Source organism: Bufo gargarizans, chromosome 1 (genome assembly GCF_014858855.1).
Source record: "Bufo gargarizans isolate SCDJY-AF-19 chromosome 1, ASM1485885v1, whole genome shotgun sequence".
Classification (NCBI taxonomy): domain Eukaryota; kingdom Metazoa; phylum Chordata; class Amphibia; order Anura; family Bufonidae; genus Bufo; species Bufo gargarizans.
In genome coordinates, this window is record NC_058080.1 from 322697260 (window position 1) to 322723377 (window position 26118).

A 26118-nucleotide genomic window follows, 5' to 3' on the forward strand; every position below is an offset into this window, starting at 1 on the left:
TGAGAAGCATAACAGTTTAAACCTCTTTATAAAGGGAGAATTAGGAAGGAAGAAAATTACATTTGTATTAATCGCTGGGGTTATTTATCAAACTGGTGCAAAGTAGAAATGACTTAGTTGCCCATAGCAACCAGATTCCACCTTTCATTTTCCAAAGGTGCTGCCAAAAATGAAAGGTGGAATCTGATTGGTTGCTATGGGCAGCTAAGTCAGTTTTACTTTACACCAGTTTGATAAATGACATAATTTCGTTGACTTTTTTTTTTTTACATTTTAGATGTTACTGTCTATATATTTATTTTAAATCCTAAAATCCTGCTGTTTTTACACTGACCACTAAGCCTAATAATATCTTAAGACTTCCTGTTCTGTAAAGATCAATTTTTAGCAGTCATCTCCTTATAATAACAGACATGATTACAATAAAAATATCACATATATACAGATACCATAGAATTCACCATCCACAATAAGTGACATTGCAGCTTTACTCTCTTCCTTCCTGTACAATGACCACTGCATAGATCATGCCCCCTTTCCCAACTACAGTAGTTCAGACAGGTGTATTTTTGACATTTTATTTAAGTAAAGCTAGGTCTTTATATAAAGTCAAAATCAATAATGGCCCAGGGGTGAGGCAGAGAATCAGTTACTGGGCATTTTAAGAAAAAATGTCATAATGTCCAATTTAGGGCAATGTGAATTTGAAGCATTTTTATCTCACTCTTGTTTTAAAGACAAAAGGTAAGTGCATTGGTTTTTAATATAACATTTTAAGTAAATATCCTTTCACATCCAGAAGTCCTCTATATGTGATGTCTATTTGGGCATAGTACTCCACTGCAACATCAGGCTTGCTTAGATTTAATACCATAAACTGCTGTGTTCAAAAACTGCTGAGCTGCGACTACTTAAAACAACCCATCAGCTGCTTGTCTACTCTCAGCCAATAGCAAGAGGCTTTGAAGCTGTGAGACATTTTATTACCTGAAGTTTTCCTATATATTTTATCCTGTATAAAACTGTGCTATGTATTCAGGTACAACAGTAAGGCTCCTTTCACACTAGCGTTCGCTGGTCCGCTCGTGAGCTCCGTTTGAAGGAGCTCACGAGCGGACCCGAACGCAGCCGTCCAGCCCTGATGCAGTCTGAATGGAGCGGATCCGCTCAGACTGCATCAGTCTGGCGGCGTTCAGCCTCCGCTCCGCTCGCCTCCGCACGGACAGGCGGACAGCTGAACGCTGCTTGCAGCGTTCGGGTGTCCGCCTGGCCGTGCGGAGGCGTGCGGATCCGTGCGGATCCGTCCAGACTTACAATGTAAGTCAATGGGGACGGATCCGTTTGAAGATGCCACAATGTGGCTCAATCTTCAAGCGGATCCGTCCCCCATTGACTTTACATTGAAAGTTTGGACGGATCCGTACGAGGCTATTTTCACACTTAGCTGTTATATGCTAAAAATAATGCAGACGGATCCGTTCTGAACGGAGCCTCCGTCTGCATTATTATGAGCGGATCCGTTCAGAACGGATCCACCCGAACGCTAGTGTGAAAGTAGCCTAAAGCGTACCTAAACTTTCAGATAACTGCATGCTACTGTACATCTCTAATTCTCAGTTGTCTCTAAGTTGGGCCTTGGAGACACTCTCCCCCTGGTACGCCTCTGGTAATATGGAAGACTAATTAAGAATTTATGGAACTACAGTCTTGTACTTCAAGGCAGACCTAGGTGAAAAAGAAAAACAATGACAAGAGTTTATGACACTTTTATTGAATGCGTGGGATTATTTTTCCCACTCAGTTAAGTTAGGGATAAATTTTGTATTTTAAGATTTTTGTTATAGTTTATGACATGCAGTATTTGGGTAATTTTAAGAAAATAAAACAAACTATGGAAATAGTTTTGGAATGTTCAGATTTTAGGGTATAGGATCAACTTGAAAATGTAAAGTGTTACGATGCTGGAAAATGAGGCCTTCAAACTGTATTTTCTATTGTAGATGTAATAATCGGACTCAGTGTGCAGTTGTGGCTGGACCAGACGTATTTCCTGACCCCTGCCCAGGGACTTATAAATATCTAGAAGTTCAGTATGAATGTGTTCCTTACAGTAAGTATTTATTTTCTTTAATTGTTGCTTTTTTAATATATATGGGGCACATGGAGTTACAGTAGTGGTCCTGTTACAGTTCCATATAAAACAATACAAGTAATTCAATATGGTAAATACTAGGCTTGAGCGAATCAAGCTTCGGATCATAGATCCAAAGTCGATTCGATTTGTTCAGAAAACTTCTTTATTAATGCACTTCAGTACACCATTAAAATGTATTGGCTCAATGTAGGCCAACTTCGTGTTGCAGGAAACTTCGGTGAATTAGTCCGGGATTCCTATCTGCATATTTATAAACATTTGAAATTAGGAATTCAAAGTGGGCTTTGGTACCGAAAAGCCCACCTTGACTTCATAATGTCACGGCTGTTTAAGGGTAACAAGAGCATACACAGTAAAAAGAGCTACTGACTGGACCCAAACTAGGGAAGAGAAAGGGTGACCCCTGTCAGACCCTCAACACTCTCCCTATGCTGCTAAAGCACATGCCCGGATCCATGTGGTGGAACGAGGCATGCCCGCGTGCCTAAGACTGATGAGTAGAGATGAGCGAACTTCTGTTTTAAGTTCGGCGTCTAAAGTTCGGTGGCGGGTTAGCGGAGAATCCCGATATGGATCCGGATATGGATTCCGACTTCCGTTGTGGTCCGTGGTAGCGGAATCAATAATGGCCGATTATTGATTCCGCTACCACGGACCACAACGGAAGTCGGAATCCATATCCGGATCCATATCGGGATTCTCTGCTAACCCGCCCCCGAACTTTAGACGCCGAACTTAAAACAGAAGTTCGCTCATCTCTACTGATGAGCCCTGTAACCCCTACAATAGTGGAAGGGGCACAGCCACCGATGCCCTGCTCAGAATATGGAGGGAACCGTGGCCACCTCAGATCCAGTCAGAAAATCACCAGGTACACAACAATGTCTGCACACTTAGCTGATGGAGCTGCAGCCGCAGAGAAGACGGATCCAAGGGCCGCTGGCAATATCCGGAGTGCTTGCAGCAACAGAACACAGGTCCAGAGAACTAATAGCTTAAGAAGTGAAGATACTCAAGGCAGAGCTACAACTGAAAAGAGAAATATAATCCACGCCCTGCAATAGGAGGAGGGGTGATTTAAAGGCAGGGAAATCAAACGCAGGAGGAACAGCTGGGAGTAAAGACCTCATCAAAGGGGCGGAGAGACAGAACAGTGAGAACACCTCCAAACTCTAAGTGACATCATCACAGGGGTGGAGACACAGAGCTGTGAGAACGTCTCAAAGCTCTGGTAGTGACACATAATTTCAAATGTTTTAAAATACGCAGACCTAAATACCGGACTGATTCACGAAGTCTCGCACGACTTCGGGTGATAAAAAGTTGGCCTACACGGAGCCAATACATTTTTATGACGTTTTTGAATGAATCGACTTTGAAACGGTTATCCAAATCTTGATTCGTTCAAGCCTAGTAAGTACCAATCTGTACTTCAAACAAAGCCAACCTAGGGCAACAGAACTAGTCTGCAACGTCCCGATTCATTCAGTACATAAAATGCAGAAATGTTCCCGGGTACCACATTTGGATGGCACCCAGTTTCACTCACCACCTCCAATCAAAGATAAAACTAGAAAATGATCAGTGGGTTGTCAGGTAGTCTTTAAAATTATTTTGTCAAGCTCCAATATTCTTCCCACTCCGTGGTCTCAGTCTCAGACTGCACGAGAAATACTACATATTTTACTTTTTATCAGAAAACAGTTTCTTCCAAATAGCTTAAACAAAAAAAGAGAATATAGGGGGGCATTTATCAATTGCTCAGTTTTTTTTGTCTCTTTTGACTTGGTTTCTTGTGCCATGTCAAATTCATGAGATGGTGCACAGATTTTATAGTGTACAGCATAGATGTAATGTGGTTTTTCCTTTTTAAGTGTTTATACGCAAGGGGGTCATTTGACGTACTGTGCGACTGGCTGCAACATTTTGTGGGACATTTTACATTTTGTCGTACATCATAAATGGTGCAGGTCAAAAAAGTGATCTGTTTTCTGAAGCAGACTAACAATTTTGCACAATTTAACACCACAAAACTGTCAGCCTTCATAAATATTCCCCATAGTGCGCACTGCCAGGAAAGTTTTAAAAACCAAACAGTAATTTCTCATACTCACAAAAATAGGATTAAAAACAGCATATCTGATATCACATGCGCAAATCTAACCGGGACATTTGTGCTATCAGATATGTTGTTTTTAATTCTATCTTTGTGAGTATGGGGAATTAAAAGTTTTGTTTTTAAAACTTTCTTGGCTGTGCGTACTACTGTTTATTATCTTTTTTGTTCAAGCTTTTTGGAAGAAAAGAAATGTTGGATCTAGTATTTCTCATGCAGGCTGAGATTGAGACTATGGAGTGAGAAGAATATTGGAACTTGACAAAAGAGTTTTAAAGACATTTTGGCTGGAAGGGGTGTTTACCTCACCCAGAATACTCGGATGAGGTAAAAGAATCCAGTGGTGGGTGGTTTCAGCAAAGTGTAGTTTTCTGATGCACTTTTCTATAAACTGTTTTATGGGCCTGGATTTTTATGGAATGGTGGGTAGGTTGGCAGAGGGACCTGCCATTCCCTCCCCCACTCCAATACACCACTTTGCCCAAGCCTGAGGCAAACTAAGGTGTAGCTGCTGGGCTTATTACTGTGGGGATAAATAAAGAGCTCAAGTGCTCTGTCAGTGTCGGATCCTACAATCTGCATGACCTGCTGGCTGAGGAGACCCTGATCATGTGTTTACCAAGTATCTAGGTGAGGTGACGATACAGTTTAGTTAGCGCGCAGACAGCCGACCATTTTATAATGCTGTTTATAGTTCATTTGATTTGGAGTCACATGAGCGTGACTGATTAGGTCCGGATGTGTTCAGGGTGCGTTCAGTGAAACTTGCACTATTTTGCAAGCAAGTTCAGCCAGTTTTGTCTGCGATTGCGTGCAGTTGTTCAGTTTTTCCGCGCGGGTGCAGTGCGCTTTGATGTGTTTTTCACGCGCGTAATAAAAAACTGCACGTTTACAAACAACATCTCTTAGCAACCATCAGTGAAAAACGCATCGCACCCGCATTTGCTTGCGGATGCAATGCGTTTTTCACACAGCCCCATTCACTTCTATGGGGCCAGGGCTGCGTGAAAAATGCAGAATATAGAACTTGCTGCGATTTTCACACAACGCAGAACTGATGCGTGAAAAACAACGCTCATGTACACAGACCCATTGAAATGAATGGGTCAGTATTCAGTGCGGGTGCTATGCGTTGACGTCACGCATTGCACCCGCGCGGGAAACTCGCTCGTGTGAAAGGGGCCTTAAGGCTACTGTCACACCAGCGTTTTTGCTGGATCCATCATGGATCAGCAAAAAAGCTTTCATCACGATAATACAATCGTCTGCATCTGTTATGAATGGATCCAGTTGTATTATCTTTAAAATAGCCATGACAGATCCATCATCAACACCATTGAAAGTCAATAGGGATGGATCTTACATTAACCGCCTCCGGACCATCTAACGCAGATGTGCGGTCCGGAGGCGGCAGCCCTGCGCAGAGTGACGCATATACGCGTCATCTCGCGAGGGCCGAGATTTCCTGTGAGCACGCGCACACAGGCGCGCGCGCTCACAGGAAGAGAAGGTAAGCGAGTGGATCTCCAGCCTGCCAGCGGCGATCGCTCGCTGGCAGGCTGGAGATGTGATTTTTTTTAACCCCTAACAGGTATATTAGACGCTGTTTTGATAACAGCGTCTAATATACCTGCTACCTGGTCCTCTGATGGTCCCTTTTGTTTGGATCGACCACCAGAGGACACAGGTAGCTCAGTAAAGTCGCACCAAACACCACACTACACTACACCCCCCCTGTCACTTATTAACCCCTTATGAACCCATGATCACCCCATATAAACTCCCTGATCACCCCCCTGTCAGGCTCCGTTCAGACGTCCGTATGATTTTTACGGATACATGGATCGGATCCGCAAAACACATGCGGACGTCTGAATGGAGCCTTACAGGGGGGAGATCAATGACAGGCGGGTGATTACCCATATACACTCCCTGATCACCCCCTGTCATTGATCACCCCCCTGTAAGGCTCCATTCAGACGTCCGCATGTGTTTTGCGGATCCAATCCATGTATCCATGGATTCGTAAAAATCATTCGGACGTCTGAATGGAGTCTTACAGGGGGGTGATCAATGACAGGGGCGTGATCACCCATATACACTCCCTGATCACCCCCTGTCATTGATCACCCCCCTGTAAGGCTCCATTCAGACGTCCGTATGATTTTTACGGATACATGGATCGGATCCGCAAAACACATGCGGACGTCTGAATGGAGCCTTACAGGGGGGTGATCAATGACAGGGGCGTGATCACCCATATACACTCCCTGATCACCCCCTGTCATTGATCACCTCAGGCCCCTCATTGAATACCTTGGGGTGTCTTCTTTCCAAAGTGGGGTCACATGTGGGGTATTTATACTGCCCTGGCTTTTTAGGGGCCCGAAAGCGTGAGAAGAAGTCTGGGATCCAAATGTCTAAAAATGCCCTCCTAAAAGGAATTTGGGCACCTTTGCGCATCTAGGCTGCAAAAAAGTGTCACACATCTGGTATCGCCCGACTCAGGAGAAGTTGGGGAATGTGTTTTGGGGTGTCATTTTACATATACCCATGCTGGGTGAGAAAAATATCTTGGTCAAATGCCAACTTTGTATAAAAAAAATGGGAAAAGTTGTCTTTTGCCAAGATATTTCTCTCACCCAGCATGGGTATATGTAAAATGACACCCCAAAACACATTCCCCAACTTCTCCTGAGTACGGCGATACCAGATGTGTGACACTTTTTTGCAGCCAAGGTGGGCAAAGGGGCACACATTCCAAAGTGCACCTTTCGGATTTCGCAGGCCATTTTTTACACATTTTGATTGCAAGGTACTTCTCACACATTTGGGCCCCTAAATTGCCAGGGCAGTATAACTACGCCACAAGTGACCCCATTTTGGAAAGAAGACACCCCAAGGTATTCCGTGAGGGGCACGGCGAGTTCCTAGAATTTTTTATTTTTTGTCGCAAGTTAGTGGAATATGAGACTTTTGTAAGAAAAAAAAAAAAAATCATCATTTTCCGCTAACTTGTGACAAAAAATAAAAAGTTCTATGAACTCACTATGCCTATCAGCGAATACCTTAGGGTGTCTACTTTCCGAAATGGGAAATTTGTGGGGTTTTTCTACTGTCTGGGCATTGTAGAACCTCAGGAAACATGACAGGTGCTCAGAAAGTCAGAGCTGCTTCAAAAAGCGGAAATTCACATTTTTGTACCATAGTTTGCAAACGCTATAACTTTTACCCAAACCATTTTTTTTTTTTGCCCAAACATTTTTTTTTTTATCAAAGACATGTAGAACAATAAATTTAGCGAAAAATTTATATATGGATGTCTTTTTTTGCAAAATTTTACAGCTGAAAGTGAAAAATGTCATTTTTTTTCAAATAAATCGTTAAATTTCGATTAATAACAAAAAAAGTAAAAATGTCAGCAGCAATAAAATACCACCAAATGAAAGCTCTATTAGTGAGAAGAAAAGGAGGTAAAATTCATTTGGGTGGTAAGTTGCATGACCGAGCGATAAACGGTGAAAGTAGTGTAGTGCAGAAGTGTAAAAAGTGGCCTGGTCATGAAGGGGGTTTTAGCTAGCTAGGGTTGAAGTGGTTAAAGATGACATTTAAAGTCATGACGGATCCGTCTTGCTCCGCACCACATTGCCGACAGAAAAATGCTGTTTGGACTTTTTAGGCCTCTTTCAGATGGGCGTTGCGGGAAAATGTGTGGGTGCGTTGTGGGAGCACCCACGATTTTTCAGTGCGAGTGCAAAACATTGTAATGCGTTTTGCACTCGTGTGAGAAAAATCGTGCGTGTTTGGTAACCAAACCCGAACTTCTTCGCAGAAATACGGGCTTGGGATCAGTGTTCTGTAGATTGTATTATTTTCCCTTATAACATGGTTATAAAGGAAAATAATAGCATTCTGAATACAGAATGCATAGTAAAATAGCGCTGGAGGGGTTAAAAAAAATTATAAAAAATTTAACTCACCTTAGTCAACTTGCTCGCGTAGCCGGCATCTCCTTCTGTCTTCCTCTTAGCTTTGTGTAGCAACAGGACCTGTGGTGACATCACTCCGGTCATCACATGATCCATCACCATGGTAAAAGATCATGTGATGACTGTGAAGTCACCAAAGGTTCTTGTTGCTACACAAAGCTAAGATGAAGACAGAAGGAGATGCCGGGCTGCGCGAGCAAGTGGATTAAGGTGAGTAAATATTATTTTTCTTAACCCCTCCAGCGCTATTTTACTATGCATTCTGTATTCAGAATGCTATTATTTTCCCTTATAACCATGTTATAAGGGAAAATAATAATGATCGGGTCTCCATCCCGATCGTCTCCTAGCAACCGTGTGTGAAAATCGCACCGCATCCGCACTTGCTTGCGGATGCTTGCGATTTTCACGCAGCCCCATTCACTTCTATGTGGCCTGCGTTGCGTGAAAAACGCACAAAGAGGAGCATGCTGCGATTTTCACGCAACGCACAAGTGATGCGTGAAAATCACTGCTCATGTGAACAGCCCCATAGAAATGAATGGGTCGGTATTCAGTACGGGTGCAATGCGTTCACTTCACGCATCGCATCCGCGCGGAATACTCGCCCGTGTGAAAGGGGCCTTAAACTACTGAATCTTGTGAATTCTGTCATCGTCGACACCTGTTCACACACGGATCCAAAACATATGAGCGCTGATCTCTAGAACAAAAGGACAGAAGTGTTGCTGCGGGACAGGAAGGGAGACGGACTCGTCTATAGGCTTTTCTTGCTCCTGTCTCGTGCAGGGAGAGCGTGCTATGTGCCTGCTTCTTTCCCCTTGTTCTAGAGATTGGTAGGGGTGTCAGCACTCAGTCCACCAACAATCAAAACTTTTGATATGTCCTTATAATATAGTTACTGAATGTACAGTAAACCTTTAAAATCTGCAGTTAAAGGTTTGAAACCGCGCTGCTAATGGTTCAGTCAGACGCTGCACAAGTGACAGAAATAGGGTATTAGCCTTCGTCCTCTTCAGACCGCCTCCTCTGTAGGATTAAATGACCAGCATATAGTGAAGTACCCTCTTAGTTGTTAATAAAAAAAGGTTTTATTCTACTCACAGACAATGGTAGATCATAGGCATATCACAATTAGTGAAAACAACTTGAAGTCCTGCCCGACCCGGGTTTCGCTCTCTGGCTTCCTCAGGGGCGACAACTGCGCATGTCCACAGCTGGGCCCTTTAAATAGCCCAGCCTCCCATTATCGTAGGAATCACTCCCAATCAAAGTTTTTTTTTATTTTTATTTTTTTATTTTTTAAATACATGATAAAAGCAGTATTCATAACATATCCTTAATAGGAACATTCATATCCTTATAAAACAATATCAGCCATACACCAAATTGTATAAAAAAATCGATTAGAAAATATCTTAAATATACAATATACTTTTCCATATCTCACATAGCTGTGCCGCAGCTTTATCTTATATACAACCTTTCACCATATTTCAACTTATCCCCTTTCTTACTCAACCGCATTTTAGTATTAACATGCTTCCTTTTTCACAGTTGTATGACCGCATCTTATAAAAAGCTTTTAATTCACAGTATTCTTACTTTTCTTGTGTGCTTCACCACATGCTCACCTGATTACATCTCCACCCACTATTGGTCACGTTACTCTAAACGTTATTACCCCACCCTTTTCCCATTCATAAAACTCAGATCACATTTTCAGCTACCCAATCCCTAGTTACTACTCATGACATCTCCTGAAAGGTCCTCAACACAAGGTGGAAGTTGTTACTATTTAATTTCCTATGGGCACTTCTTCTCCTTTTTGCACTTTATATTAAACATGGCTTTAGATCAAACTCTATGTTTAAACCGCTCGGCTGCAAGGTGCCCAATTGATAAATCCATTGTACTTCTTTTCGGTTAATTTGTGCCAAAAAATCGCCTCCACGCCAATGTGGTTTAACCACTTCCACCCCAGCAAACTTCAAGCCCTGCGGGTTCTTGCCATGCATCAGCATGAAGCGGGCTGATACACTATGACTCATCAGTCCTCTCTTGATATTTCCTATATGCTCCTGGATCCTCACTTTTAATTTCCTCACTGTTCTACCTACGTATTGGAGTCCACAAGGGCACTCCAATACGTAGATAATACCCTCATTTTCACAGGAACATTTTCCCTTTATTTTAAATTCCTCTCCATTCTTTTTAGATACAATACAGTCAAGTGTTCTCATTCTCCCTTTTGTATTCCGATTCGGGTTCTCAGGAATAGCCTTTCCTAATATGGGGTCATTTTTAAGTGTTAAAAAGGCTGTTAGAAAAAATTGGGGAACACTTAAAAATGACCCCATATTAGGAAAGGCTATTCCTGAGAACCCGATGTTCACCTTTAAAAAGGCTCCAAGTATCAGAACTAAGTTGGTACATAGTGCCATTCCCCCAGTAGATAAAAAAACGGGGTAGGGAGGGAGGGAAGTTCACTTGGTGTGGATTTTGTATCAGGGTGCAAGAATCGGAATACAAAAGGGAGAATGAGAACACTTGACTGTATTGTATCTAAAAAGAATGGAGAGGAATTTAAAATAAAGGGAAAATGTTCCTGTGAAAATGAGGGTATTATCTACGTATTGGAGTGCCCTTGTGGACTCCAATACGTAGGTAGAACAGTGAGGAAATTAAAAGTGAGGATCCAGGAGCATATAGGAAATATCAAGAGAGGACTGATGAGTCATAGTGTATCAGCCCGCTTCATGCTGATGCATGGCAAGAACCCGCAGGGCTTGAAGTTTGCTGGGGTGGAAGTGGTTAAACCACATTGGCGTGGAGGCGATTTTTTGGCACAAATTAACCGAAAAGAAGTACAATGGATTTATCAATTGGGCACCTTGCAGCCGAGCGGTTTAAACATAGAGTTTGATCTAAAGCCATGTTTAATATAAAGTGCAAAAAGGAGAAGAAGTGCCCATAGGAAATTAAATAGTAACAACTTCCACCTTGTGTTGAGGACCTTTCAGGAGATGTCATGAGTAGTAACTAGGGATTGGGTAGCTGAAAATGTGATCTGAGTTTTATGAATGGGAAAAGGGTGGGGTAATAACGTTTAGAGTAACGTGACCAATAGTGGGTGGAGATGTAATCAGGTGAGCATGTGGTGAAGCACACAAGAAAAGTAAGAATACTGTGAATTAAAAGCTTTTTATAAGATGCGGTCATACAACTGTGAAAAAGGAAGCATGTTAATACTAAAATGCGGTTGAGTAAGAAAGGGGATAAGTTGAAATATGGTGAAAGGTTGTATATAAGATAAAGCTGCGGCACAGCTATGTGAGATATGGAAAAGTATATTGTATATTTAAGATATTTTCTAATCGATTTTTTTATACAATTTGGTGTATGGCTGATATTGTTTTATAAGGATATGAATGTTCCTATTAAGGATACGTTATGAATACTGCTTTTATCATGTATTAAAAAATAATTAATAAATTTGATTGGGAGTGATTCCCACGGTCTGATAATGGGAGGCTGGGCTATTTAAAGGGCCCAGCTGTGGACATGCGCAGTTGTCGCCCCTGAGGAAGCCAGAGAGCGAAACCCGGGTCGGGCAGGACTTCAAGTTGTTTTCACTAATTGTGATATGCCTATGATCTACCATTGTCTGTGAGTAGAATAAAACCTTTTTTTATTAACAACTAAGAGGGTACTTCACTATATGCTGGTCATTTAATCCTACAGAGGAGGCGGTCTGAAGAGGACGAAGGCTAATACCCTATTTCTGTCACTTGTGCAGCGTCTGACTGAACCATTAGCAGCGCGGTTTCAAACCTTTAACTACTTGACTTTCAGTGTGAATACCCACCACACTACACCGGAACCAGCAGCGCAGATAAGTGTCCGTGTTTTGGGACACAGGACTGACATTTTCATTTTGATTGTATACTTTAAAATCTGCAGCATGCTCTGTTTTGCATTGGATTCGTTCAGGTTTTTATCATAGATTTCAACTTTTGTTGTAAAAGATGAAGTCCACTGTAAAATCTGCATATTAATAGGTATTCACTACAGATTTTACTGCATGTGTTTACAGGGTTCTACTAACAGAAATGGTTTTATGAATAGCAACGTTTCGGCTCTGCAATAGAGCCTGTCTCAAGCTTGAGAAAGGATCTATTGTGGAACCGAAACGTTGCCATTTTGCCTCATGGGTGAATAAAACTACAGTTGTTTTTGGAGTGCTGTCCCATTTTCATCTTTTATATTTAGCATTGAGCTTATGCTCAGGGACATAGCACCTGACTTTTTCTTACCCGGTGCTTGATATACACACACACACAATATATACATACATAAAATTCGGAAAAAATATACATACTTTTTTCATTTTTATAATATGTGTGAAGGCAGTTTGCCTGGATTTGTGGGAGGGGCTGAGGTCCGCCTCCAGCCTATTTAGGGCACCCCCTTACTTGGCTCCTGCACCGTCCGAGGTCTGAGCTTTGAGGGAGGAAGTCGCTTGTGGAGTTACTGGAGAGTTACCTGCGAGTTGCTGAGTCTTGGAAGTTTTGCGTCACTCGGTTCACTGTGGGTCGCGTTTTCCCGGTATACTATGAGTCATCCATACGGTACAGCTGGGGCCTCACGGTTGCCCCCTGTACCGGCTCATTTCATTTCACCAAACTTTGCACTCATGTCACAAATTCTCGTTACAAGTCACTATAATTTCATGTCTGCGGTACAGCACGGGGTCTCACGGTTGCCCCCTGTACTAGCTCAAGTCAATTCACCATTTGTTTCACTCATGTCACGCTATTTGTCGCTCACAAGTCACTGGCCATTTTTCATGTCTGTCATGTTTGGGGTCATGCAAAAACACGACTGCGCTGCAGCCCTACTCCAAGTCACCAGCCAGCACGGGTTATCATTCCCGTGGCTGCCACCTTTTCAGTTTCCCTCCATCTCCACGGCAACCTCTTACACACGTGCCCACCCCCCTCAACCCCCGGTTCAGGTCAGCGGCATGCCCGCACTCACACACCCGCCACATGGTTGGCTCGTACCGGCCGCACCACACACACCCCCCCCTCCACAGTCAGCGCTGCTGCTGCAGACTTCCTCGTTCTCCCCTCCGCTGCACCGGCCCGCCCCGCCGCTTCTCCTGCCGCGCTGTTGATGGCGGCCACCCGCGTCCCAGTACCTGGTCTGCGCACGTGCGGCCGGTGGTTCTGCGCATGCGCGTCGGCGCGTGCGCAGCAGCCCGGCGGCCGCCGGCTAGTGCGGCTGGTTGGTGGGGGGTTCCGCCACAGTTCTGCTCGGCCCCGGTCTGACCACAATACCCTGCCCCAGGCTCCATCCACTGGCCCCCCCTCACACAGGTGGCACAATCCAGAAGGAGCTCAAACGGTTCCCCTCAACACTCACACCCCCACCACACCTGCCCACAGTTCCCATCATCACAAACCCGCCACATCACCCGCGTGCCCCATGGGAAAATAAATAAATAAAGAAATCAAAGTTCCATTAGTGTCATAGGAAAGAAGCCCGCCATAAAAAAAAAAAAAAAAAAAATTGCAAATAAATAAAGGAGAAACCAGCCATAGTCCATGGCCGCACGGAAAAGAAAAAAAACAAAAAAACACCGCCATACGGTCTGCTGATCACACGTTCCGCAACAAATCCCCCACGTCACGGGCCTCATTTTGCACGCCATCCGCACAGCCGTGGCACCACTGCTGCTCACATCATGATCCTCTCAGTCCACTCTCGGCACACTACTTTCTGTCTAAACCCCTTTTAAGCGGTCAAGCTTAAACACATTTGCGCTGCACGTGTGTCCAGTGATTTTTTTCTTGCTACCAGGTACGGTAACCTAGTCTGAAACCCGCCACATCACCCTCGTGCTCCATGGTCCAAAAAAAAAAAAAAAAAGGGATAAACCCCCTCCATATAGTCCATGGCCACGCGTTCCACCCCGCAAAAAACAAAACAAAAAAAAAAAACAAAAAAAAAACCCGCCAGATAGTCCCATGGTACGTTCCACCAAGGAAAAGGGAAAAAAAAAAATAGGTATGGCGCCACGTAGACCAGGTGGTCACACGTTCATGACGGTCATTTCAGGCTCATGTTTAACTACTTATCATCACCGTGTGGTCACCCCGTTCAGCCCCTTGGCTTCAGGGGCCCGGTGACCGTTCTTCGTGTTGTCCATTAGGGGTACCATATGGTTGTAGGCGGGGTAGTGTCTCAAGTTCATTGTCGGAGATGGTCATGGTTAGGCGAGTCATGGGGGCCGCATAAGTGAAAACAAAAAAAAAAAAAAAATAAATATATATATATATTAATAATTTCATCTGCCATTAATCTCCCACGCAGGGCTTCTCCGTTTTAGTTTTACACACCGAACTCCGCCATTGGTCTCCCACGCGTGTCTTCTCCGGTCAGTACGCACCCACGACTCCACTATTAGTCTCGCATGCATGGTTGCTCCATTTCAGTTGTATACATACGACTCCGCTATTTGAGTCTCTCACGCATGGCTCCGCCATTAGAGTCTCACGCATGGCTTTCTCCTTTTTAGTGTTTCACATACAACTCCGCCATTAGAGTCTCTCACACATGGCTTCTCAGTTTTAGTGTTTCACATAACTCCGCCATCAGAGTCCCTCACGCATTACTTCGCCGTTTTAGTTTACACACATTACTCCGTCATTACAGACTCTCACGCATTACTTCGCCGGTTAGTTTACACTCATAACTCCGCCATTAGAGTCTCTCACGCATTACTTCGCTGTTTTACTTTCACACACATAACTCCGCCATAAGAGACTCTCACGCATCACTTGCCGTTTTAGTTTCACACAATAACTCCACCATTAGAGTCTCTCACATATGACTCCGCCATTAGAGTCGCTCACGCATGGCTTCCCCGTTTTAGTGTTACACACAGGACTCCGCCATTAGTCTCACGCATGGCTTCTCCGTTAGTGTCACGCATATGACTTTGCCAGTAGAATCTCTCACACATGGCTTCTCCGTTTCAGTGTCACACATACAACTCCGCCATTAGAGTCTCTCACGCATTACTTTGCCGGGTTAGTTTTACACATATGACTCTGCCATTAGTCTCACGCATGGCTTCTCCGTTAGTGTCACACACATGACCTTCACCAGTAGAATCTCTCACGCACGGCCCTGCCATTAGAGCCTCTCACGCATGGCTTCTCCGTTCTAGGGTTACACACATGGCCCCGCCATTACAGTCTCTCACGCATGGCTCCGCCATTAGAGTCTCTCACGCATGGCTTCTCCGTATTAATGTCACACACATGACCCCGCCATTAGAGTCTCTCACGCATGGCTCCGCCATTAGAGTCTCTCACGCATGGCTTCTCCGTATTAATTTCACACCCATGACCCCGCCATTAGAGTCTCTCACGCATGGCTTCTCCGGGTGAATTTTTACACACATGGCTCCACCTTTAGAGTCTCACGCATGGCTCCGCCTTAAAGTCTCTCACGCATGGCTTCTCCGTGCCATTTTACACATTTGGCTCCGCCTTTAGAGTCTCTCACGCATGGCTCCGCCATTAGAGTCTCTCACGTATCGCTTCCCCATTCAAATCCTACACACACAACTCTGCCAGTCGAGGCCGGCTGCGTGGTCCCGCAACCAGTAGGTTCCATGTCTTTTCTGCCTTCAGACCCGCTCGCATGGCTCGGTCATCAGTGGCTTGCAATACAATTATCTTATGGTGACTCGCACGCGTGGCTTGCGCCATTAGAGTCTCTCTCAACATTTCATATCACCCCACGCCCAACAGATGGTGTCCAGTCAGGGTTCTGGATGCTTACAGACAACGTCACAAGTTTTCTACCCTCTCAACCGCTACTTTACTACATGGTTCGGTACTCACCACCACCACCTTCATGACCCATGTCAGGTCATCCCTCACACAACTGGGCCTCAACGCAGCCAACTACTCAGGGCACTCCTTTCGCTTTGGAGCCGCGTCCACGGCCTCCAGGGCCAACGCCCCTACTCATGTCATCGGGAATTGGGGCGCTGGAAGTCATCCGCTTACTCGCGATACATTCCCAATCCAACACAAGAGTTAAGAGATACTTTCCAAAACATGTCGGGTTGAGCTATTCATGTATATTTGACTACAATAACTGGTTATTTCATTTTTGCCCTCTTCTTTCTCAGGCCTACCTCATCCTCGGTTTCGGCACACCACAACCGACTACGCTTATTCCCTGATTTCCTAGGGTTCTTCACTGTACTACCGTAAGCGCCTCACACAAGTGTGAAGGCAGTTTGCCTGGATTTGTGGGAGGGGCTGAGGTCCGCCTCCAGCCTATTTAGGGCACCCCCTTACCTGGCTCCTGCACCGTCCGAGGTCTGAGCTTTGACCCTCCCACCACTCCACTCATTTACAACTCATTTCCTCCATATCTCTATCCTTGGGTGGGCCCTCTTCTTTCTCAGGCCTACCTCATCCTCGGTTTCGACACACCACAACCGACTACGCTTATTCCCTGATTTCCTAGGGTTCTTCACTGTACTACCGTAAGCGCCTCACACAAATATATATATATATATATATATATTTGGTAAAATCTAGGATCCGCCCACTTTTCGTTAGCCCAGTCCATTTTCGGGCGGGACAGCGACCAGAAAAAAATCTATCAAATGCCTACTGTATGCAGGGGCTCAGGAGGGTGTTATGGCAGGGAACTTCAGGGAAGCATATCCTCCTCCACTAGCTGCTGATTTCTTTCACACTCAGAGGGCATTAGTGATGGGAGTAGACTGTACATGCTCTGCTCTTACAGGTGAAGGAGAAGTGCGCAGGCGCAGATAGACTGCACAGATCATCTGGCATGGACGAGCTTGTTGTGAAGCTCCTCCGTGTCGCGTGCAGCCATGGACGGATTCGGCTGCAGGGCAAAGCGGGCTCAGGGGACGTGGCTTCAGATAATAGAAAAGACAGGCAGATCTGCCCAAAGGGCTTCTGTCACCCCACTAAACGTATCATTTTTTTTTGGTCTACTTATAATCCCTATCCTGCCATATTGCCATACATTATGTTATTAATAATTTTCGTTCAGTAGATTTAGCCCAAAACTTACTTTTATGATATGCTAATTACCTTTTGAAATGCTGACAGGGCCGGCTGGAGGAGGAGATCGCGGCTGGCCCTGTCAATCAACACAAGGAGGGGGCAGTTTTCTGCGGTTGCTACCAGCAAGTAGACGCCCTACTTGCTTGGTAGAAAGGTAATTAGCATATCATAAAAGTAAGTTTTTGGCTAATTCTACTGAACGAAAATCATTAATAACATAATGTATGGCAGGATAGAGATTATAAGTAGACAAAAAAAAATAATGCGTTTAGTGGGGTGACAGAAGCCCTTTAATGACATATATTAGGAAATTTACTTTTTCCCTGCCTCCGACACAGTAGTAGCAAATACTTGGAGAGTGGCCAACCCCTTTAAATAAATGATAAAGTATAATATTTTTGACTACTTTGATTTGGTTATCTTTATCTACTTTTAGGACTTGCGTGAAAAAAAGCCACATTGTATATACCTTTTTTTTTGTTTTGAAAAGAAAAATAATGTAGGGCTTACCTAGTCTAATTTAAGTGCAACTAATTGTAGTCTAAACGATTTTTTAAAATGAGTGCTGTTTATTACCTTTGATCCCTTGTTAGCTGCACATTTCGGCATAAATTTTCACACACAACAGATTTCTTGTAGATATTTGTACTACTGACACAAGCCTGCTAGGATTGGCTGAGCATGCATGTGTTCTAAACGGGGAGAGGGGAGTATATTACTGCTGGACACTTCTGGCTACGCTAAAAGGAATGGTTAATATGTACCAGTAAACAATGATTTTCAATGGCTTTTGTCAGGAAATAACACAGTGACTTCTGTTATCACAGTTCCTTTTATCTCTGCTTCATCTTTATATCTGAACAAAAGAATAGAATAAAAGGACTAATCATGAATATCAACCTCCACATCTTTTTCTCCCCAATAGCTGCTATGGGAACACAAGCGGGAGGTCACCCCAAACCAAATAGTTGGGTTTAGTGCTCAATGTGTATGGCCAGTTTCAAGCTGATAGAGAGAAGGCTATCTACAATAGACATAAAATGAGATAGGGTAAAGCTTAAGTTACTTGAATATCTTTTCCAAAAAGGAAATTAATAGAGGCTTATGGGTTGCTGAAGGGAAAATGCCAGCCGATAAAGCTCTGTGATTACAGTAGCATTGACACTGATTCAAGTGGGCAGTCTCTCTTTCTCTGCCCTGTGAAAGGATAGGGGGAAGGAGTGCAGTGAATGCTTTCTAACACCCAGAAAAATCTGGAAGGCTCCCTTAATAGAGTAGGAGAGCAGGTAAGTTTCCAGGGTGCCATGTGTCCTGGGGTTGATGCATCAGGAACATGAAGTGGTAAGTATTTGCAGAGTCTGGCCTTACATTCATATTTTTTAGGGGGCCTGAGCCGGGCCTCTTTTTGTTTAGTTAGTATAATTAGGAGTCTAGTGTTTTATGGCTTCTTGGCAGGGGTGATTTAGGGGGTCTATGTTTGTTTACAGATATCTGGTCATGGGGTATGTATGTATTTAATTGATATGTGATCTGTCTGTGATGAAGGGAGTTATATGCAGTAGATATTCAAAGCTATGTCTGGTGCATGTCTTCTATAAATAGGCAGGACATCCTATTGTCAAGGCCAGTTTCATACTAACAGTCAAAGATTCGGCAGGCTGTTCCCACATTGAAAAGCCTACTGGATCCCTCATTCCTGGATGCTGCCTGAATGTCTACCAGCCACATTAGGCTATTTTCACGCTAGTGTTTTTACTGGATTCGTCAGGGTTCAGCAAAAATGCTTCAGTTACTGATAATACAACCATCTGTTATGAACGGATCCAGTTGTATTATCTTTAACATTGCCAAGACGGATCCATCACGAACTCCATTGAAAGTCAATAGAGGACGTATCCGTTTTCTATTGTGGCAGACTGAAGCGTTTTTTTCTGGTATTTAGCTCCTATGACGGATCTCAATACCGGAAAACTAAAACTCTAGTGTGAAAGTAACCTTAACTATAATGGTCTCTGGAAATATGGCTATATATATATATATATATATATATATATATACACACATCTGCGCCCGTCTGATTCCGAGCTACCTATGTTAAAACAGCCTGCACTGGTAGTGTGATACTAGCCTGTCATTGATTTACAAGATGGAAATACCCTTTTGCAAACGTTGGTGCCCTTTTAATTTTGAAACAATTTTGAAACAAGTATTAAGCTTTGATAAGCAAAAGCAAACCAAGTCTTTAAATGGTTTATACACTTATTGGCAAGTCTCTTGTAGAAGCACAAAGTGAAGGCTTTTTTCCTGACTCTGAGGATATTCAGCAGAATGGAGTGTTTTTTCTTGTGCGTGTCTCCAAGTCTAGAAATGAAGCAGTTTTTTTTTTTTTTATGTCTTCAAGTCATAGTGTGACTAACCCATCTCATGTGTTTGACTTCTATGTCACTTTCCCAAAACCCCAACAATTTTTCAATATCAGAGGCTTTCATGGACAATGGCTTATACACTTCAAGTATTTCTACTTTAAATATTCTACCTTTGTAAGGACTCACATTAACATTACCAGACAAAAATTCCCAACCTATGAAGCATCTTGTCTAGTGTATGCAGTCCTGGAACAGCCCTTTGAGGGTACATATCTTTGTTCAATATGGGAGCAAATTGTCCGTTTGGAATCGCACATCGTATATCTAAGCGGGCGAGTTTGAACACTGAGAAGCATTGACAATTTCGAAAAAAGAGTTTGCTGTTCACTAAGCAATTACTCCAAGAAGTACATGTGGGGGAGAATGGTAGCATGGAGGCTCAGGAAAGTGAGATAGGTAGCTGTATAACAGTTAGAAAGTGGGGTAGAGAGAAGAGTGCCAGGGAGGCTAGCCCTGATCTGACACACCCCAACAATTTTGCAAGGTTAGCAGATGAGGGGGATATCAGTTCAGGGAGAGCACTGCTGCAACCGGACACTTCCTCTGCCAGTCAGGGGAATGTCAGCGCTAGTTAGCAGGAGAGCAGGACAGGCCAGACAGGTGCTAGTAGTGGGAGACTCAATTATTAGGGGTACAGATAGAACGATCTTTCACAAAGACTGGGATCGTCGAACAGTGTGTTGTCTTCCTGGCGCTAGAGTTTGACACATCACTGACTGGGTTGACAGATTACTAGGAGGGGCTGGAGAACATCTAGCAGTCATGGTCCATATCTGAACCAATGACAAAGTTAGATGTAGGTGGAGCGTCTTTAAAAAATTTTTTTATGGATTTAGGTCGCAAGCTTAGTGCAAATACCTCAAAGATAGTGTTTTATGAAATACTACCTGTACCACAAGCCACACAAGAAAGGCAGCGGGAGTTTAGGGACGTTAAAGTGGCTCAAGAACTAGTGTGGGAAGGAGGGGTTTGAGTTCCTGGAGAACTGGGCCAACATTTCTGTCGGCTACAGGCTCTATCGTAGGGATAGGCTCAATGGGGAAGGTGCAGCTGATTTGGGGGAGAAGATGGCTAAAAGGTTGGAGGGGTGTTAAAACTAGGAACTGGGGGAGGGAAATTACATTATGGGAGGGGAAGATAGTGCATCCTAAAGAATCCTAAAATCTAACTGAGCGGTACATACCTTATGGGAATAAAAAGTTGAGGAACAAGAAAAATAACAAAAATAAAGCATTTAAATCACTAAAACAGGAGGGTAGTGAGGAAGCAAGTAAAAAAAAAAAATAGAATATGTAAAAGACAAATAAAATCAGCCAAACTAGAGACCGAGAGAGTAATTGCCAAGAGAATAAAACTCACCCTAAACTGTTCTTCAGTTATGTAAATGGTAAAAAGTATAAATCTGAAGGTGTCTGCCCTTTACAGAGAGATGAGGGGGGAGTTGCAGAGAGCGATGAGAAAAAAAGCAAAACTATTAAATATTTTTTCTCCACTGTATTCACTGAGGAAAATAAGCTGTCAGATGAAATGCAGAATGTAAAAGTAAATTCCCCATTAAAAGTGTCCTGTCTGACCCAGGAAGAAGAAAAGCGGCGTCTTAAAAATATTAAAATAGACAAATCGTCGGGACCAGATGGCATACACCCCTGGGTCCTCAGAGAATTAAGTAATGTCAAAGCCAAACTCTCCCTGAGGGAAGCATAAAATAGTGACAGAAATGCTGATATCAGCAGTGTGTCACTCATGAGCTAAAAGTTAGTGGTTGCAGAGAATTAGCATCATTATCATTGCAGCCGAGGCCTTTGAAAAGAGTCAAATCTACTTGAGAAGAGTCATGGTTATTCATAATCTTTTTGCACTCTCACCCATCTGCTGATGGTTGGCAGTTCTCTCCTAGAAACAAAGGGAGAGAACTAGGTAGAAGACTGTCAATTATCAGCAGGTGCGCAGGGAGAGGAGGAATTTATGAATACCCATGAATCTTCTCAGGTGGCCGTGATTCCTTTCCAGGTCCAGTCTGCAATGATTGTGATTTTGGTTCTCGGAAACCACTTACATTTAACTTTTAAATGACAGACCGCTGAAATCAACTCACCTGTGTCTACTTTATTCTGCCGTTATTATGATCAGCATAAACTTTTTGACAGGTTCTCTTTAAGGACTGAATATTGACAGGGAGTGTTCCACAGGATTGGTGCATAGCAAATGTGGTGCCAATATTAAAAAAGGTTTAAAAAAAAAAACTGAGCCCTGAAACTATAGGCCGGTAAGTTTAATATCTGTCGTGGGTAAACTGTTTGAAGGTTTTCTAAGAGATGCTATCTTGGAGTACCTCAATTAAAATAAGCAATTAACGCCATATCAAAAACTGGAAAACAGCGACTCCACCTATCGACCGAATGGATCAGGGTACTCTCATCCCAATCCACCCAGACCGTCTGGAAGAAAATAGTAAATCGCAATAGAAAATGAGGGGCACTCCTAATTTAGGAAAATGACAGCCAGTACTGTACGAATAGATCAACTATTTAATATGGTGAGACAATTGATAAAATAGCAATAAAAAACATACATGCGGTAAAACAATATAACTGGACATAGAATAGATGTAATCCCACTAAATGATCGCAAATAATTGCAAAAAGATATCGGCAAATTGAATGGCAGTCCTTATCTATAGCCCAACAATGGGCTTCACCAGAGCCAGATGGAAGGACAAACTTTTCACGGCAGTATTAACACCACACAATGTCCCAAAACTCCAGGATAAGTTCCGATAACCCAGCCGGATAACCAGGTAGCAATAATTCCGTCACCTGCTGGATCCTCAGCTGAATTCTCCTGCCGTTCTTACCCTACACGATGTCCCACGTGGTACGGAGTCTCTAACGTGACGTCTCACGTGACTCCTCGGCTTGGCAGTGGTGTGATGTTGGACGCTCCCTACGATCCTGCCTCCTCTCAGAGGATCGGACCCGATTCAAGAAAATGTAAATAGTCCATAGGGAGTAATCCTCACAGGCATAGATATATCCTGTAATCCTGATAAATGGGAAAAAGGCTCACTGTCCCACCAGAACCAGACGCGTTTCAGAGTATACACCCCTTCCTCAGTGGTGGTGACAGTGAGCACTTGGCAACCTCTCTCTAGGTGGAACTGCACTAATTGGAACCCTGGAAAGTCCGATCTGGAATCCTGTTCCTATTCTGATCCACATAGGAAAGCCAAAATAGTACTCCACATATTGATGTTAGTCCACCAATCCTTGGGTCAAATAGCCCTCCAATGGAGCAAATTCAGTCAATCCATAACTGTCCATCACGTTATATACAGGTCCTTCTAAAAAAAAAATAGCATATTGTGATAAAGTTCATTATCTTCTGTAATGTACTGATAAACATTAGACTTTCATATATTTATTACACACAACTGAAGTAGTTCAAGCCTTTTATTGTTTTAATATTGATGATTTTGGCATACAGCTCATGAAAACCCCAAATCTAAAAAAATTAGCATATTTCATCCGACCAATAACAGAAAAGTGTTTTTAATACAAAAAAGGTCAACCTTCAAATAATTATGTTCAGTTATGCACTCAATACTTGGTCGGGAATCCTTTTGCAGAAATGACTGCTTCAATGTGGCGTGGCATGGAGGCAATCTGCCTGTGGCACTGCTGAGGTGTTATGGAGGCCCAGGATGCTTCGATAGCGGCCTTAAGCTCATCCAGAGTGTTGGGTCTTGCGTCTCTCAACTTTCTCTTCCCAATATCCCACAGATTCTCTATGGGGTTCAGGTCAGGAGAGTTGGCAGGCCAATTGAGCACAGTAATACCATGGTCAGTAAACCATTTACCAGTGGTTTTGGCACTGTGAGCAGGTGCCAGGCCGTGCTGAAAATGAAATCTTCATCTCCATAAAGATTTTCAGCAGATGGAAGCATGAAGTGCTCCAAAATCTCCTGATAGCTAGCTGCATTGACCTTGCCCTTGATAAAACACAGTGGACCAACACCAGCAGCTGACATGGCACCCCAGACCATCACTGACTGTGGGTACTTGACACTGGACTTCAGGCATTTTGGCATTTCCCTCTCCCCAGTCTTCCTCCAGACTCTGGCACCTTGATTTCCGAATGACATGCAAAATTTGCTTTCATCCGAAAAAAGTACTTTGGACCACTGAGCAACAGTCCAGTGCTGCTTCTCTGTAGCCCAGGTCAGGTGCTTCTGCCGCTGTTTCTGGTTCAAAAGTGGCTTGACCTGGGGAATGCGGCACCTGTAGCCCATTTCCTGCACACTCCTGTACACGGTGGCTCTGGATGTTTCTACTCCAGACTCAGTCCACTGCTTCCGCAGGTCCCCCAAGGTCTGGAATCGGTCCTTCTCAACAATCTTTCTCAGGGTCCGGTCACCTCTTCTCGTTGTGCAGCGTTTTCTGCCACACTTTTTCCTTCCCGCAGACTTCCTACTGAGGTGCCTTGATACAGCACTCTGGGAACAGCCTATTAGTTCAGAAATTTATTTCTGTGTCTTACCCTCTTGCTTGAGGGTGTCAATGATGGCCTTCTGAAAAGCAGTCAGGTCGGCAGTCTTACCCATGATTGCGGTTTTGAGTAATGAACCAGGCTGGGAGTTTTTAAAAGCCTCAAGAATCTCTTGCAGGTGTTAATTAGTTGATTCAGATAATTAGGTTAATAGCTCGTTTAGAGAACCTTTTCATGATATGCTAATTTTTTGAGATAGGAATTTCGGGTTTTCATGAGATGTATGCCAAAATCATCAATATTAAAACAATAAAAGGCTTGAACTACTTCAGTTGTGTGTAATGAATCTAAAATATATAAAGGTCTAATGTTTATCAGTACATTACAGAAAATAACGAACTTTATCACAATATTCTAATTTTTTTAGAAGGACCTGTATAAAAAACATATATATCAAGAAAAACAAACAAATATAAAATGCATGGCTCTACATAAAAAATGCATGGATCTACACATCTAAAAATAAAAAACGCACAGAAAACGCACATGCGGTTGAATGCGTTTTCACTGCGTTTTCACTGCGTTTTCACTGCGTTTTTCACTATAATTCACCAGACGGCACCTGGGAAGTATGAACATCAAGTCCAGAATTTGCCCCATCATAGAAATTTCACCTTAACACAACTTAACTCTGAATTTCGATAGTAATAATTATAGGAATGTTAGGGGAGGAGAGCCGGGCAGGGAGGAAGGAACAGAGTGGTGATAAACAGCCAGACTCTGGACCTTGCGTCACCACCCGGCTCACCCCCCACCCCTGAAAGAAATCCAAATAACTCCCATTCAGCGTTCAGGCCCCTTGGCATCAGGGACTCAAACTCAAAAATACGACGAGACTACTCTCTAGACATAAAGGCTATATGATTCCCACCTCTCCAAGGTTTCTTGACCTTCTCCAATGCAATGAATGTCAAGGAGGAGGGATCACAATTATGTACCTCTTTGAAATGTTTAGAGAGAGAGTGTAGCAAATAGCCCTTCCTAATGTTCGCCATATGTTCCGCCACCCTCTTTTTCAGCGTTCTCTTTGTCCTCCCTATGTATTGCTTGTGACAATCACACTGTAACAAATAAATAACATCAGTTGAATCACAGGTCAGACACTCTTTAATGTCTAACCTGAACGCATTCTGGGTAGAGGTAATGCTAGTTTTCCTTGCAAAATTCGTAGCTCTACAATTGCCACACCGGCCACATCTATGAAAGCCCCAGTGGCTAACCAATTCTGACCTCTATGTGGGCCCTTCCTATCCACTTTTAGGGTAGGTGCAACTTTCGCTGAAAGATTAACTGCTCCTAGTATAGGTAATCTTGGGTCTTTCGTAAGAGAGGACCCTATAGTCTTGTCATCAAGAAGGAGATAGCAGTATTTCCTGATGATTCTCTCCACCTGTCGATATTGCACATGGTAGGGTAAAATCATCCTTATCACATCCTCCTGTGGAGATACACATTTCGGGGTAAAAAAAATCTTCTCTACTCATATCTCTTACTTTTCCTAGGGCTTTCTCAATGGTCTGTACTGGATATTCTCTGTCCAAAAACTGTTGGCTCAAAGATTTTGCTTCTAATTCTTTAAATTGTCGTTGGTCGGTACAGTTACTGAATTGGCTAACCGGTATGTTCAATAACCAGCTCGGCAAATGGCATCTTGAAAAACATATGAAGCTATTTTTAGCTACCTCCTTAGCATAGGTGCTACACTTAATCCTGCATACCTATATCTTTATATTAATGTCCAAAAACTCCACTCCCT

General features: G+C 43.3%; 1 protein-coding gene across 3 annotated transcripts in view; it reads left to right on the top strand.

Annotated features, from left to right (window-relative positions):
- The window catches only part of ADGRL3 (adhesion G protein-coupled receptor L3), an 807408-nt gene that overhangs the window by 92072 nt on the left and 689218 nt on the right, over positions 1-26118 (top strand). For all 3 annotated transcript variants that reach the window (XM_044305816.1, XM_044305825.1, XM_044305834.1), the window contains exon 3: positions 2001-2110. In XM_044305816.1, the coding sequence (XP_044161751.1) occupies positions 2001-2110 (110 nt within the window). The remainder of the gene's footprint in view (positions 1-2000; positions 2111-26118) is intronic.